This window comes from Sus scrofa, chromosome 15, assembly GCF_054392235.1.
Source record: "Sus scrofa isolate SSC_HxYL_T2T_F1_AM1 chromosome 15, Sscrofa_HxYL_maternal_Yorkshire_Landrace_v2.0, whole genome shotgun sequence".
Classification (NCBI taxonomy): Eukaryota; Metazoa; Chordata; class Mammalia; order Artiodactyla; family Suidae; genus Sus; species Sus scrofa.
The window spans coordinates 74,712,691-74,730,179 of NC_139397.1; the positions used below are offsets into that span (position 1 = coordinate 74,712,691).

General features: G+C 37.1%; 1 protein-coding gene across 4 annotated transcripts in view; it reads left to right on the top strand.

The window, feature by feature from the left end:
* Nucleotides 1–17,489, top strand: part of ARL6IP6 (ADP ribosylation factor like GTPase 6 interacting protein 6) — an 85,157-nt gene that overhangs the window by 19,469 nt on the left and 48,199 nt on the right. Inside the window, exon 4 of one of the 4 annotated variants that reach the window (XM_001926700.8) lies at nucleotides 11,137–12,916. The exons of the other annotated variants lie outside the window; for them this stretch is intronic. Coding sequence (XP_001926735.1) covers nucleotides 11,137–11,230 — 94 coding nt within the window. The 3' untranslated portion in view covers nucleotides 11,231–12,916. Of the gene's footprint in view, nucleotides 1–11,136; nucleotides 12,917–17,489 lie in introns of those variants that run through there. 4 annotated transcript variants of the gene reach the window in all.

Consider the following 17,489-nt stretch of genomic DNA (forward strand, 5'->3'; position numbering starts at 1 on the left):
CGTACCCTCATGGATCGTAGTCGGGTTTGTTAACCACTGAGCCAGGGAGGGAACTCCCAAAGTATTGTATTTTTATTATAATTCAAAGAGTTAGTATTTGTGTGTATGTTGCCTTTCATATGGTCATATCCGTGCATTTCCTAAAATGAGGCAGATTGGAAGGCATAGTTGAATATTCATTTTATAGAACTAAGAGTATAAATTCACTTGTTAGAGAAGTTTGGAATTTTTAAATGTATTATTGGTTGTATTTATGACATATGGGGCTTATGGTCAAAATGCAGGGAAACTTTATAATTATTGGCTTTTAGTATGTTATGATTTCTAGGAATATGCTGAGGTAGCTACTGTCTTCATGAAATCCTGCTTAAAATATAATCTATAGAATTTTATTGGCAAACTACAGTCTTTCATAGTTAATTTACAAACCAGGAGCTATCTCCTCTCTTCCTAATGCTGTTGGTCTTTCTGTCTAGATTACTCTGCGTTATTCACCTTTATATTTCTTCTTCCAACCACAAATGGTATTTGATAAATATCAGGACATCCAATTTCAACAAATACTTGTTTTTGATTCAGTTTAAATTTATTTCTATTCAGGCTTTTTTTTTTTTTAATTGTATTGCCTTATGATGGTATTTGATATTTGCAAAGTAGAATTAAGAAAAAGGAACAGTTGATTTTCATTTTAATTACTTTTTGGTAAACTGGTTTTGATAACTGTTACAGAATAAAAATTAACACGTGATCTCATGCTCTTGCATGTGTTATTTCCTGTATAAAGTTCTGGGTGTAATCATTTGCTGAAATCTTTAGATCTTCATTACATTTACGGATGAATATGTATTTATTGTTGTTACTCTTCTCATAAGAGGGAAGCAGACACTGAGTAGAATATTTAATCCTAGAAAATTCAGGATTTAAGATTGGCATTGCTGTTATAATACTCTTTTATCTGCCCAACATTAAGTTCATTTTTCTATGTCATTAAAGGGTGTTCTCTAACTTCCTGTTCATCTTGACATTAGGGGCTTTAATTCTTGGGGGTTAGAAGATATAGTACAAATGGAAGGGTGAAATCATAATAGAAGGAGATTATGGATTCCTAACTTGGGCAATAAGAGAAGTCTTGGAGGTCAAGAAAAGTGGGTGATTTACTATTTAAATTAGAAGTTTCTTTTCCAAGCCAACTAGATTTAACATTGAGCACAATAAATTGATAATATGACTTGGAGAGCTGCCTCTTTGTTGAATCAGATTCTTTGTTGCCATGGACTGATGAAACAGATGTCAGATGGCTAATTGCAGTAGGAGAGAAAAGCTACTGACAGAAGAGACCAAGAATTTGGCCGTCATATTTGAGTATCTTGAAGTTTCATTAGCTAGGGACTGTTTGGAGTTATCAATTGTAATGCTGTCACTATTAATGAATATATTGATGACACTGCACTGCGGCTTCTTGAAGAGAAGAGTTAAAAGATATGCCTTTTTAAAATATATTCTATTGTACAGTTCTGAATGGAGAGTAAATAGATGTAACGAAATCCTATAAGAAATCATATTAAATATTCTTGATTTCTTTGTTACTTTCATAAAGTAATATAGCTAATAAGTGTTTTGCACCTGTTTGCTATGGCTTTTGCTTAAACTAATTTATAGTATGTTATGTATGGGCTGTTGAAAGGACACAGGTGTCCACATGCAGAGGATAGCACTGATAAGGACTACCTAAGAGATACCACTTGGCAATATTATACTTGGCACCCTCTCTGTGTGTTCAATAATCTTTATAAATTATGGGTCAGCTTGGTATATTAAAAGGGCTTATCAGTCACAAAGTAGCTTCCAAATCCAGGCTACACCATGTACTACCAGGAGAATATTTGACCAAGTCAGTTAGAGTCTCTGAGCCTTAATTTCCTCCTCTCCAAAATGGGATAAAAACAATGATATCTACCATCATAGGCAATAAATACAGGTTTATTAGTTAAAACAACAGACATATCATATAATAAAGCAGACATAGACCCGGAGCTTTTTTTTTTTCCTTTCTTTGATTGGGATTTTTCAAGCTCAGTGGATGTTTGACTATGGCCTAACATTGTTTGCCAGTTATCTTTTCTTGAGTAATTATTATTTGAGATATTTATCTTTCCTATTTCCTTTTCTATTCTTGTGATATTAAGATGCTCTTTTATAAATAATGCTGATAGTAGATGGTAGTGGTTTTCAAACCTCGTTCTTGGCAAAACAAAAGTCTAGCAACAAAGCGTGGTGTCAGTTACTTCCTTTTAAAAAAAAATTTTTTTTTAACTGACTGGTAATCTAAAGACTTGGGAACCCCATTTTCCTTGTATTTTGTACTGCTTGGCTTAACTTTTTAAGGAATAAGGACTTTGTCTAATCAAGGTAGTGTCTAGGAAAGACAGATGTCCTCAGGTTTTTTTCTACCTGATATACTGGTGAGTAAAGTTAATGGGTCTGACATTCTTCGATTTGCAACCAAGTAGACTGCCATATATAAGTAAAGTAGGTTAGTATGCAGTTTTAGCTAACCAGATACACATTTTTTTCGCTCACTGATTTTCAGGGAATTGTAGTACAATAAGAGATTCTTTTTTTTCTTTTTTTTTTTTTTCTTTTTATGCTCATACCTGTGGCATATGAAAGTTCCCTGGCCAGGAGTTGAATCAGAGCTGTAGCTACAATGCCCCAGCCATAGCAACACTGGATCTGAACCAGCAATAAGAGATATTTTACATGGGGAGTTCCTGTTGTGGCACAGGAGAAATGAATCTGACTAGAAACCATGAGGTTGAAGGTTCGATCCCTGGCCTCACTCAGGGTTAAGGATCTGGCATTGCCATGAGCTATGGTGTAGGTGGTAGATGTGGCTCGGATCTGGCATTGCCATGGCTTTGGCATAGGCCGGCATCTGTAGCTCTGGTTGCACCTTTAGCCTGGGAACCTCCAAATGCCGCAGGTACAGCCCTAAAAAGCAAAATAAATAAATAAAATGTATACATTTGTGATTCCATGTTAAAAGAACTTTGGACTATTTGGTGCCTGTAGATGATTATGTTAGTTAATATCACACTAGCAAAGTGTAGCATTGTGATTCAGTTAAATTTCTAGTTGCTAAGATTCTAGATGAAAGACTTTAGTGTATATATTGAGGTATATTTATGACAGAATTGAGATCCAGAAGGGGTTTAAGAGATCATAGAGATTCCTTATGCTGAAGAAGTGGAAGTAGGGCCAGAGAAGTTGGCAGTATAGCTAGAAAACTAAATACAGTTCTAGCGAAAAGAAAGTCTTTTTGAAAAATGAAATTTTTAAGGTTGAAATTTTGAATTCCACTATAACATAGTTTACTATTATGTAGATTGATAAATCAACTTGCTCCATTAAAATGGCAAATACTTTATAACGGATACTTGTTCATAATGCAAATCATTAGACTAATTATAGGGCTAGTGAGACAGTAGAGCTAATGCTCAAAATGTTCAACATCATCTACAGATTTTTAGAAATGATATATTACAGCTCAACATTAAGTATATGCATGTATGCTTTTTATCTCACCTTGTACACCTTTAAGTAAATGTCCAGATAATCTTTACCTCAGATTTATCATAATACCTTGAAATTAGCACGCAGTCGTATTTCTAATGACGTCACACTTTAAAAGCATTTTCTATTTTTAATAATAATTGATAAATTTATTTGCTAGGACAGTGACTGATTTAAAATTTCCTCTTATTGATTTTTTTATGGCTATAGAGCTAATCCATGCAGCACAGAAATATATAACTTGGAAAGTAAAACCTACAAAATCTTGTTTTAAATAAACTTGAAATAACTAGTGTTAACAGATTAGTGTTAATCCTAGGTTAACATCTGGGATTATACCTCAGATTTTTAAAAACTATACACATATGCATATTTCTATTTTTATAAAAGTATAATCATTTAGCACTTTTTCCTTGATCAGTAAAATCTTATGACTAATTACATATATATATATATGCATTTGTGTATCTGTGGTTTGTGTGATGTATGCATTTGAAATGCATAACCCAACTATAAGTATACCTTAAAATCTGATAAACTAATATGATAGTTTTATTCTTCTCTGGCACTTCACTCTAAAAATATTTTGCTGGATTTTACCCTGATAGGTTATTTGAAATACAAATGTATATATGCAAAAAAGAAGGGAGACATAAATGGGAGAATTTTTTTTTCTCCTACATAGGCTTTACCTGATGTCTTTCTTTCTGTCCTTTTTTTTTTTTTTTTTTCTTTTAATGGCTGCACCTGTGGCATATGAAAGTTTCTGGGCTAGGGGTCAAATCAGAGTTGCAGCTTTCCTGTAGAAAACAGTTGGGATGTTTATGTATATATCTTAGATGGAGTGGGGTTGTCTGTTCATGATAATTCCATTCTAATTGGTTAGTTTAAAGTCTTAAGAATATGACATTTCTAAAAATCACATTTTACACTAATTTATAATATTTCATATCTAAATGGTAAATGTATTAATTTTCCTGAATATCTGAGTTCTAGTAAATAAATGGTGATAAAGTAGTAATGAAAGGTCAGCTAAAGCCTATTTGAACAAGCCAGAAAGCTTACAACTTGAGGATGTTTAAAATTAAAATAAATCAGACAGTTATAATACCCATTGTATTAATTTTACTCATTTCTTTTAGATTGTGAGTCTACAAGTTACTTACTTGCCAAGTATGGGAAATACTTTTTTTTTTTCTTTTTCAGGATTAAGAAATAGAGTAGTAAAGATAAGTTAATGGCAAGGAAAATAATTTTTTTTAAGTTATTTTATTTTATTTTATTTTTATTATTTTTTTTTCGGCCTTTTTTTTTTTTGCTATTTCTTTGGGCCGCTCCTGCGGCATATGGAGGTTCCCAGGCTAGGGGTCCAATCGGAGCTGTAGCCGCCAGTCTACACCAGAGCCCCAGCAACGCAGGATCCGAGCCGTGTCTGCAACCTACACCACAGCTCACGGCAATGCCGGATCGTTAACCCACTGAGCAAGGGCAGGGACCGAACCCGCAGCCTCATGGTTCCTAGTCGGATTCGTTAACCACTGCACCACGACGGAAACTCCCCAGGAAAATAATTTTAATTGAAAGTTTAAAATGGGAAAGCCAGGAGTTCCCACTGTGGCTCAGCAGTTAACAAACCCAACTAGCATCCATGAGGACTCGGGTTTGATCACTGGCCTCTATCAGTGCGTTAAGGATCTGGCATTGCTGTGAGCTATGGTGTAGTTCACAGACACGGCTCAGATCCCATGTTGCTGTGGCTCTGGCGTAGGCCTGTGGCTACAGCTCTGATTGGACCACTAGCCTGGGAACCTCCGTATGTCAAAGGTGGGGCCCTAAAAAGACAAAAAAAAAAAATAGGAAAGCTAGAATACATACATCAAACTTTCCCACAGTTGTTAAGAACAATAAGGAAAACTAGCTTTTTACTAGACTTTGTGTAATGAAAGAAGGATGAAGTACCTGCCCTATAAAAGTGCAAAGTTACAGAGGTCAAAGAAAGGTCAGGTGGGAGAGAGCCTGGAACAAAGCCAGCAAAATGTTAAAATAGGCTGCAAATTCATTCTAAAATAGGCCAAGAGCTGTGTTCTCAATAAGAGGATACAGAGGCAGAGTTGAATTATCCAAACTAAGATTTGAATAACTAGAGTTTACAACCTTCAGAGTCTTAATAGAATCTCATTAGCTAGCACTATTCATCCATCTGTCCATCCATCTTACATCCTTTTCCTATTTTTTTCTGTGACTATTCTAAATCTTCACTTTGCACTTTCAGTGGACCTCTGAGTTTTTTGAAAGGTCATCATGAGGGAACTTCCTCCTGCTTCCCTTTTTATAATTACAAACTTGTGTTACAGCCACATCCATCATTCTACTAATCCCTCTTATCTCAGGATGAAGTATTCTTTTTTTCTTTTTTTTTTTTTGGCTTTTGGCTTTTGTCTTTTTAAGGCTGCACCCAAGGCATATGGAGGTTCCCAGGCTAGGAGTCCAATCGGAGCTGTTGCTGCTGGCCACAGCCACAGCCTCGCCAGATCCAAGCCTTGTCTGTGACCTACACCACAGCTCATGGCAATGCCAGATCCTTAACTCACTGAGTGAGGCCAGGGATTGAACCTGCAACCTCATGGTTCCTAGTTGGATTCATTTCCATACACCACGATGGGAACTCCAGGATGGAGCTTTCTCCTCCTCAAGCTTACTTTTACATTCTATGCTGTAGAGCCACATGTACCCCCACCTGTGCCTTCCCTCTGCAGTTCCCCTTTTCATATCTTCACCCTTTCTCTTTGCATCCAGTAGTCTTATTAGGATATTTTTAAACATTCTCATTTCCCCTGTGTTAGAGTAAAAAAATCCTCATACCTAAATCTCTTCATAACTAAGTATATAGAAGAGAGAGTCCACATCTTCACACTGACTATAGTTAAATACCATGTGTTGTGCAGTCACTCCTACACTAAAATTTTTCTCCTTGAATTGAATGCAGACCTCTTAATTACAAAATTTAGCATTCATTTTCAATCCATTATTTTAAAATGGTTTATCATTCCTTTTCAAAATGCTTTTCTTTTCTTTTTCTTTTTTTTTTTTTTTTGTCTTTTGTCGTTGTTGTTGTTGCTATTTCTTGGGCCGCTCCCGCGGCATATGGAGGTTCCCAGGCTAGGGGTTGAATCCGAGCTGTAGCCACCGGCCTACGCCAGAGCCACAGCAACGCGGGATCCGAGCCGCGTCTGCAACCTACACCACAGCTCATGGCAACGCCGGATCGTTAACCCACTGAGCAAGGGCAGGGACCGAACCCGCAACCTCATGGTTCCTAGTCAGATTCGTTAACCACTGCACCACGACGGGAACTCCGCTTTTCTTTCTTAATTTCTCTGACACTACCCTATCCTGTTTTGTTTCGTTTTGTTTTCTTTCCAGCTTTCTGATCACTACTTCTCAGTTGTGGAATCCCTTTTCATTAGCTACTACTCTGAGAGGTAGAATTACTATGCTATAGGACTGAACATTCAAGAGAGTGGAGTCTAGTATGTAGTACAGAGATTCAGTTTGGGGGGGTCAGTCACAACTAGAGTAAAAACAATAGACAACATAAAACATAAAAAGATGTGCTTGAATCTGTTGGTCTCAAATAAACAAAGGTAATTTTAATTTATAGTAAAGTGTCACTTAAAAAGTCACTTGCCAAAATCATTGAATGCATTTGCATGTATTTTATTTTTTATTTTATTACTCAATGAATTTATTACATTTATAGTTGTACAATGATCATCACAATCCAGTTTTATAGGATTTCCATCCCACCCCAGCACATCCTCCCACCCCCCAAACTGTCTCCTCCAGAGACCGTAAGTTTTTCAGTGTCTGTGAGTCAGCATCTGTTCTGCAAAGAAGTTCTTTCTGTCCTTTTTTCAGATTCCACATGTCAGTGAAAGCATTTGATGTTGGTGTCTCATTGTCGACTGACTTCACTAAGCATGATAATTTCTAGGTCCATCCATTTTGCTAAAAATGCTGGTATTTCATTCCTTTTAATGGCTGAGTAATATTCCATTGTGAGTATGTACCACATCTTCTTGATCCGCTCCTCTGTCAATCGGCATTTAGGTTGTTTCCATGTCTTGACTATTGAAAATAGTGCTGCAGTGAACACTGGAGTACATGTGTCTTTGCAAGTCATGGTTTTCTCTGGGTAGATGCCCAGGAGTGGGATTGCTGGATCAAATGGTAATTCTATTTTTATCCTGAGGAATCTCCATACTGTTTTCCACAGTGGTTGCACCCATTTACAATCCCACCAACAGTGTACCAGGGTTCCTTTTTTCTCCACAACCTCTCCAGCCCTTATTGTTTGTAGACTTTTGGGTGATGGCCATTCTGGCTGGTGTAAGGTGGTACCTCAGAGTGGTTTTGATTGGCATTTCTCTAACAATGAGTGATGTTGAACATCTTTTCATGTGTTTTTTGGCCATCTGTATGTCTTCTTTGGAGAATTGTCTATTTAGATCTGCCCATTTTTTGATGGGGTGGTTTTTTTTTTTTTTTTTTTTTTTTTTTTTTGGTGTTGAGCTGCAGAAGGTATTTATAAATTTTGGAGATTAATCCCTTGTCAGTCGATTCATTTGCAAAGATTTTTCTCCCATTCTGTGGGCTGTCTTTTCATTTTCTTTAGGGTTTCTTTTGCTGTGTACAAACTTTTAGGTTTGATTAGGTCCCATTTGTTTATTTTTGTTTTTACCGTCATTACTCTAAGAGGTGGATCTGGGAAGATGTTGCTGTCAATTTATGTCGGAGAGTGTTTGGCCTCTGTTTTCCTCTAAGAGTTTTGTAGTGTCTGGTCTTATATCTAGGTCTTTAATCCATTTGGAGTTTCTTTTTGTGTATGGTGTTAGGGAGTGTTCTAATTTCATTCTTTTCCATGTGGCTGTCCAGTTTTCCCAGCACCACTTATTGAACAGGATGTCTTTTCTCCATTGTATATTCAATGGAGAATATTTGCCATAGATGAGTTGGCTTTAGGTGTGTGGGTTTAATTCTGGGCTTTCTGTCCTGTTCCACTGATCTATATGTCTGTCTTTGTGCCAGTGCCGTACAGTTTTGATGATACTTGCTTTGTAGTATAGTCTGAAGTCTGGGAGCCTGATTCCTCCAGCTCCATTGTTCTTTTTCAGGATGTCTTTGGCTATTCTGGGTCTTTTGTGCTTCCAAACGAACTTTAAAATATTTTGTTTGAGTTCTGTGAAAAATGTCCTTGGTAATTTGATAGGGATTGCATTCAATCTGTAGATTGCCTTGGGTAGTATAGTCATTTTGATAATATTGACTCTTCCAATCCAAGAGCATGGTATGTCTTTCCATGTATTTGTGTCATCTTTGATTTCTTTCATCAGTGTCTTATAGTTTTGAGAGTACAGGTCTTTTGTCTCTTTAGGTAGGTTTACTCCTAGGTATTTTATTCTTTTGGATGCAATGGTAAACGGGATTGCTTCCCTGATTTCTCTTTCTGATCTTTCATTGTTAGTATATGGAAATGCTGTCAATTTCTGTGTATTAATTTTGTATCCATTTGCATGTATTTTAACTTTCCCTTCATAAAATTATAGAAGAAGCAATGAGCAAAAAATGTATATGCTCTGCTCATCTTCTACTCTGTCTTCCCTAGCTCCTCCACCCCTATATTATATTATCATTTGCCTAGCATTGGATCACTACTTCAGATTATGGAAATAAAAGGTCATGAATGACCTGTAACAATAAGGACCATTTCACTTTTTTTATTGTTTATTTTTAGTTTTTGTCTATTTTGGGGCCACATCCACAGCATATGGAGGCTCCCAGGCTACGGGTCCAGTCGGAGCTGTACCTGCAGGCCACTGCCACAGCCACAGCAACACGGGATCCAAATCACATCTGCCACCTACACCAGAGCTCTTGGCAGCATCAAATCTTTGACCCACTGAGCGAGGCCAGGGATTGAACCTGCAACCTCATGATTACTAGTTGGGTTGATTAACCACTGAGCCATGACCGGAACTCCAATATGGATCATTTTGGAATCCATAGTGGACTCCATGATAAAACTGATTAAAACAAGACACAATAGGAGTTCCCGTTGGGCTCAGTGTTAACAAAGCTTGTAATCTCGGTAAAATTAAGTTATATCAACATTGTAGTTATAATTTCCTAAAATATAGTAAATTGTACTTACAAATTTCTCTATTTCTGAAATTCTGTCCCATTATTGACTTCAATAGTATGAATTTAAATGTTCTTGGATCAGTATTTTTTTTTTTTACAATGAATTATAAATGCTGATAGTTAAATTATGTAGTTAGATTTCACTAATCAATTTCTGTTTGGGGAATTCCTTTTTTTTCTTAAGGGGCAGAGCATTTAGTGTATCTATTACATTTTACCATATAATAGGCAATACAACTAGGTAGATTAACCCTAATAAGGCACATGAGAAGCATCTTAAACTATTCCCAGGTGAATAAGACTGAGTGGAGAGAGTAAGTAATGCCCTTGGATCAAGGAAGCATCGGGGTCTTCTGTAGTCTCAGGTGAATGCAAAGTATTGTTGTCTTAGTTGTCTTTAATCATTATAATGAGGTTCTCTTAAGATGTTAATTTGGATCTAAGTACTTTCTTGGCTTTGATCTGAGCTTAGGAAAGGAGGAAAGGACGGGGCACCATAAGTTTCTTGGTCCAGGGCCCTTATTAATAACTTAATAACTTTAGGCTCTTACTACCGTCAGTGTACCTCCCTATACATCCTCAATTTGGATTGCTACACTGCTTTCTATTCTTTTTAGCATGTCTCATCCTTACTAGGATAAGCAAAAGGTATCACAGTACAGTTAGTGCAAGGAATATAAGAAAATGTAGTAAAATTGCTGCAGGATATAGGGAACAAATGTCAGGGAAAATCTGTGTACATTAACTACTTGGCATACATAAAAATTATAAGACTCTGCTGATAACTTAGGAACTTATTAAAAACCACTTCGATTAAGTATATGAGGTTAAGAACTAAAATGTCTATAAAAGACAATCTGATTTATGACTTACATATGGACAAGTGCTATTTTTAGTGCTCAAAGAAAAAATAGTTCCTTCAGGTAATCTAAAAAATGGTACAAACAGGACAAATACTTGTAATAGTACAAGTGTTTGTAAAAAGAGAGCAGGGAAACACAAGTGCTAATTAATGAAAGAACATGCTTTGTTAATATAACAAGATTTATACCTTAGAATTAGGTGATGGTATACAGCTATGACTCTGATGCACAGTGAAGAAGTTATAGGGATCAAACTGAACATTTTACTCTAAGTAATGGAACTGAAAAAGTACATCTGATAACAAAGACAGTTTTTGACAGCTTAAGATCTATTACTAATTCTGCAGATGGCCAATGTTATTTTTTAACTTGTATATTAATATAGAAAAGTTATTTGGGGAACATGTTTCCAGGTTGTAAGAATTTTCAATAAAAACTGATGGTGTTTTTGTTATACCAGATTACATTTTCGTTTTTTATTTGTTTTCTTTCCCCCTAGGAAACTGACCGGACATTCTTTCCACATGGGCTATAGCATGGCAATTTTGAATGGCATTGTAGCTGCTCTTACTGTAGCATGGTGCCTCATGTAAACCCACACTTAACAAAACTTAGTCATGAACATCATTGCCTGCTTGGAAGATTAAGAAACCTGCTGTTCATTATGTGGTTCAAGTATCATCATCATCATGGAGGACTTTTTGAGCATTGTTGTAGAGCCTAGGCATTGGGAATATCTAAGTATTAAGTTTCAAGTAATTCTTAAAAGTGTGAGATGTTTACCTCATCTTTTTACTTTTGTGTCTCTTGTCCTTATAGAAAACATTTTAATGGAAATCAAACTTGAAAACTTGAATACAGGACATCTTGTATCAATGCCTGCCTTTCCATGTATATGTATATACTACCTTTTTGCTGAGAAATACTGATAGTATGGTTAATTAAGATAGAAATATTTCTTATTTATTCATTATATTAGAACAGCAAACAATGCCTACTACTTTTATAGATGCTACTTTTAAATCAGAATAGTTTTTGATATATAATCAATACAAGGTGCATTTATATTTTTTAATGGGGCATAGTTCCTTATGTGTTTTTTTACATATTTTCCTACTATATATTGAATTTGTATGTTTTTAGACAAATGTAAATATTATTTTTTAGCTGGTATAAACCTAACAGCTACCATTTTTAATAGGTATTTTTGTCTAAGAAAAGTAAATTGGGGACTTACCTGGTGGCCCAGTCAGTTAAGGACAGGGAACTTCCTCATGCCATGGGCATGGCCAAAAAGAAAAAAAAAAAAATACATTGGCTTGAGTTTAAAACTAAGTAGGAGTTCCTACTGTGGCCCAGCAGGTTAAGGACCTGATATGGTCTCTGTGAGGATGTGGGCTCAATCCCTAGCCTTGCTCAATGGGTTAAGGATCTGACTGACGTTGCTGCAAGCTGTGGCATAGATCGCAGATGTGGCTCAGATCTGTTGCCATGGCTATGACATAGGCCTGCAGCTCCAGCTCCAGTTTGACCTCTAGTCTGGGAATTTCCATACGTTGCAAGTACTTCCATAAAAAGGAAAAAACAAAAACTAATTTTTAACCAAAAATGAAAACAGTTGATTTAAGCCATAAAAATACTGAGGAAACTTAAAGCTGTTCACTGTTTACATTTTCACAATTCCAAATATTTGATGTATATGTGGTTACTTCAGAAGAACTGATATGATTTTGTTTTTAATAGATATAAACTTGGAATTTTTATATTTAGAAATGCTTGATCAGTTTGTTTTTAATCACCAAAATAGAAAAGATTTTGATAAAGCATATGTATAATTTTTTTATATATAGTTTCATTGTTTTCCTGTTTAAATGTATTTTTTTGTTCATTTGTTTTGCTGCTTCCATGGTATGCAGAAGTTCCAGGGCCAGGGATGGAACCTGAGCCACAGCAGCAACAATACCAGATCCTTAACCCACTGAGCCACCTGGAAAATGTTCCTTTGTAATTGTGCTGGGGTTTTTTATTGTTTTTGTAGTAATTAAGCCTTACTTATTCCTACTTCCTTTCTAAGTACCTGTTTGGAGTAGTCTCCCCAATTTTAGAAAGATAGACTATTTAAAACACTGTTTTTCCGGGCTATAGAAAAACCTACATTAGGGTAGCATTGTGCAGCAAAACTACTTATTCAGGCCAAGTGGGAAATGAATGTGTGCAGTGTGTTCCTGTTATCTGCTGATTATTGTTACTGAATAAATGATTTAATGATGTTTCTAAAAGTCCTAACATGTTTTTTTTACTATTCAGAAACATTTCATTGGAAATGCCAAATTCTGCTCCAATTTAAATTATGTTTAGATTAATATGGGAGGGGGTGTGTAAGATATACAAACATACATACATATATACAAATCCCATGGCTTAGGTATACCTTCCAGAGTAGTGGCATAATGAATCTATTTTCATTTCCTGCCCTCCTCTCCCCAATCTCCTCCTTTTCCTCTAACCTAGGCTCCCAAGGGCAAAGAAATTTACAAGTAACAAAATCAGTTTTTCTTCTCTCTACCCCTCAAGTCCCCCTGCCCCTATCAAATTTGGATAGCTTCTTCCTAGACTCTTTATATGTAACTATCTCTAAGATATTGTATCTATATATAATACACACATGCGCATGCGTGCCTATCTAAGATATTGTGTCTATATATAATACACACATGCATGCTTTGCCTGCATAAGATACTTCTTCTGTAACTGTTCTTTATTGGGAAAATACTCCCCTCTCTCCATTATAACATAGGATCCAAATATAAACTATCCTACTTAGAGTGATTGATTTAGGACAGCTACCTAACCAAAGCTGGGCCAATCCTAGTTTCTCATCTTTTCTGGCCACAATGATTACAACAGGAGTAGAGACATGACTTAAGCCAGTCTCTTCCCAGGGTTTTTCAAGATGAAATTAAGGTAAATTAAGCTAGGAAGATACAAGCCCAGGAGATGCTGGCACCCAGGAGTTAACCAAACTCAGTGGAAAAAAGAAGGCTGATATTTTGATACTGACATTTCTCAGTCCCTGAAGCCCAGTGATGACCCTGCCATTCTTGAAATTTGGTTACATGAGCCCATACGTCCTCCTTTGGCCTCTGCATTCATATTGGTTCTTGTCATTTTCAGCAAAAGGAATCAAGATGAGTAGCAGCTGGAATCTCTTTATTATTATTATCAGATTATCTCATCTCTTTATGTAGAGCATTACAACAAACACATTTCTCATGGTTTTAAAAGCAGGAAGGCCAAGAACATGGTGCCAGCATAGTTGAGCTCTAGTAAAGACCCTCTTCTTCCTGGTTTACAGATAACTGTCTTCTCTTTGTATCATCACTTGGTGGGGAGAGAGAAGGCTACCTCTCTTCCTCTTAGGGGGATTCTAATTCTTCCATGGGGGCTCTATTCACATGACCTAATTAGCTACCAGAGGCCTCATCTCCTAATACCACCCTGTTGGGAGTTCAGATTTCAACAAATGAATTTGGTAGGGTTAGGGGGTATAAACACATATCCCATAACAATATCTAATACCAAAAGTGGGTTCTTTGAAAAGATAAGATAGACTTTGGTAAAACAGACCTTAAAGGAGACTTTCCATGTTTGTCTATTTTTCCATTTTGCCCTTTTTCTTGATAATATCAGGGCCCTGTGTTGCAGGCAACAGATACCATCTGACTAACTTAAGGAAAAGGAATTTATAGGCAAGATATCTAGGACTCTCAGAACTGGTAGGCAGAAATCAAAAAAGTACTAGAAGGTCAAGGAAGAGGAAACAAGGGGACTATTTGTTAGAGTATTCTGGTCAGGATGATATAATGAATCCTTCCAACATTTATTTTTGTTCCTTGCAAGATCAGCTCAAGGTTTAGAGTCTTTGGAGAAATTGCCCAGTTGGCGAAGATTTGGTCATATACCTACTCCTTTGACTTCTGTACTTGAAGTTTGTACATCTGCAGTTTTCTGGGGGAATGGGTGAATGGTTACCAAGCAACCATAAAAGATATGTTCACTGCAGTTTTCTCTTCACTATTCAATTTTCACACATAAACTATTCCCTTCATACTCACACTTCCAAAAGTAACTTATGCCCGGAATTCCAGTAGTGGTGCAGTGGAAACGAATCCGACTAGGAACCACGAAGTTGCGGGTTCAATCCCTGGCCTTACTCAGTAGGTTAAGAATCCGGTGTTGCCCTGAGCTGTGGTGTAGGTTACAGACGTGGCTCAGACCTGGCATTGCTATGGCTGTGGCGTAGGCTGGTGGCAACAGCTCTGCTTAGACCCCTAGCCTGGGAACCTCCATATACTGCAGGTGCGGCTCTATAAGGACAGAAAAGACCAAAAAAAAAAAAAAAAAAAAGTAACTTATGCCTAACAATGCAACTATCATTTACTGCATCCAAGGCCAGGACTTCAGATTGTGTTCATTCAAGTTTTGCAACATTCTCTTAATATTCTGCAAGTTATTCTAAGTCATCTTAATACAAACAACAGGAAAGACATGGAAATTTGTTAGAATATATGTTGTGTATATGACAGCAAGAAAATAGAAGTTACTGTCTTATTCCCTGGTTGTGAGACCTTCCTTCCTTTGCAGCTGTTCTTTTATCTTTGTTTTGGCTACTATCTTGGCAAGTTAGATTTCTTTCCTAATAGTGTGACCAAATTTATATCCCACAGGTCTAAAGTCTTGCTGGTTCTTGCTACCATGTATGGTAGGACAGGAACTCACCCTGGAGAAACCAGTTTTCCCTCTACACTTTTCCCTGCTTGAATTGTGTGGCAGAAACTATCATAACGGTGAAACATGCCAACTAACTTAGCAACCTTCTTTTTTTTGCCGGATTGCCTGGTGGCATAAAGAATCTAAATTATCATGTGGCTGTTTTGATTCCTGCAATTCTTTTGAACTCCTTACGTACTAAAACCTTTAAAAATAGCAGTGTCCAGAGTCAGAGGAACAAACGGCAAAAATTTTGTGAGTATATAATTGGGTGTAACACTGAGAAGCCTCAGTTCTTGGACCTATGTATAATAGGAATGAGAGAAATAACATCAAAAGTCAGTTGTTGGATAAAAATAGACACTATATCTGGAAAGACCCCAACTTTAAATGTTGTCTCTTAGCTGGCTTAACAACTAAGTCTTTGGTAGATTATTACAATGTTCAGAAACAGCAGCTGATAAGGCGTAGGTTAACAAAACAAGAATTAAATATATTATCTGACCTCTTTAATGTAGTAAGTTTTTGTTATTTTGTTTTGTTTTTGCTTTTTAGGACTGCACTCATGGCATTATGGGGGTTCCCGGGCTAGGGGTCGAGTCAGAGATTTAGCTGTTGGCCTACATCACAGCCACAGCAACACCAGATCCAAGCTGCATCTGTGACCTACACCACAGCTCATGGCAATGTCCAATCCTTAACCCACTGAGTGAGGCCAGGGATTGAACTCACAACCTCATGGTTACTAGTCAGATTTGATTCTGCTGTGCCACAACAGGAACTCCTGTAGTAAGTTTTTTTGGCCAAAGCAGTGTTGTGTGAGAATTCATGATAAGCTATAAACTATTCAGTAAATCCATAAATGGTGATGCTGCTAAAAGTATTACAGACAAGAAAAGCAAATATAAGACCATAATACATATACCAATGAGAACACAACTGCTGAAATGTTATCCCTTCTGATCCAATGAGTTGGCTACCAGGTAGCTGGGCTGACCCCCCTTAACATATGCCATGAGAAGGGCACTTGGTAAAGGGGAGGTAGGAGGACAAAGATGGGGAAGGGATGTGACAGTAGCCAGGGAAGACTCCGAAAGTGTAGTTCTTTCTGTAGATTCTATCCTTGCTATCCTGGTACTGTTTATTCTCCCATTAAACACTGGCTTAACAAAAGATTAACATTTACAGAATATGTTATATTTTCTACCTGATTATTCAGAGCCACTTTCACTGTGAATGCTTTGCTGTGAGCATTAACATAGCTCAGACATGTTCTCACACTCTGGATCCATTTTAAGAGATCCATCTGCATACCCCTTCCCAATTTTTCTTAAATTGCCACCAATTCTTTTCTAAGCTCCTGACAATCCAGCCAAACTACTAATTCACTTTCCATGAATATGAATAACCTCTATTTCATAGCCTATCTTTTCGGGCCAAAGATAGGCTATGAAATGCTTGAGGTTCTACTCCGTAGAATTTTCCCTCCCTATTCTTCACTGCCACCGGTGAGCCACTTCATTTTTGATTGGTAGTAACAATACACCCAACCAACTCTAAGTCAAGCTTGAATTTTCTTTTCTCAAATCAGTTATCCATAGGAAACTTTCATGAGGCCATAGGTTTTTGTTTTTGTTTTTGTTTTTTTGTCTTTAGGGCCACACCTGCAACATATGGAGGTTCCCAGGCTAGGGGTGTAATTGGAGCTGTAGCCGCTGGCCTACGCCACAGCCACAGCAATGCCAGATCCGTGCCACGTCTGCAAAGTGCAGCACAGCTCACGGCAATGCCGGATCCTAAACCCACTGAGCAAAGCCAGGGATCAAACCCACAACCTCATGGTTCCTAGTTGGATTCGTTTCCACTGCGCCACACGGGACCTCCCAAGGCCTTGGTTTTCAGTTGAATGAAAAGAGGCTGCATGAGAGGAGAATGCATGCTGGGAATGTGATCACCCTTCCTTTAGGACTTCTCCTGAATGATGGAATTCAAAAGATGCACCTATGTCAGTGGTTCTCAGGTGAAGGCAATTTTGCCTTCCAGGGGCAAAATTTAGCAGTTGAACTAAGTATTTAGCAGTTT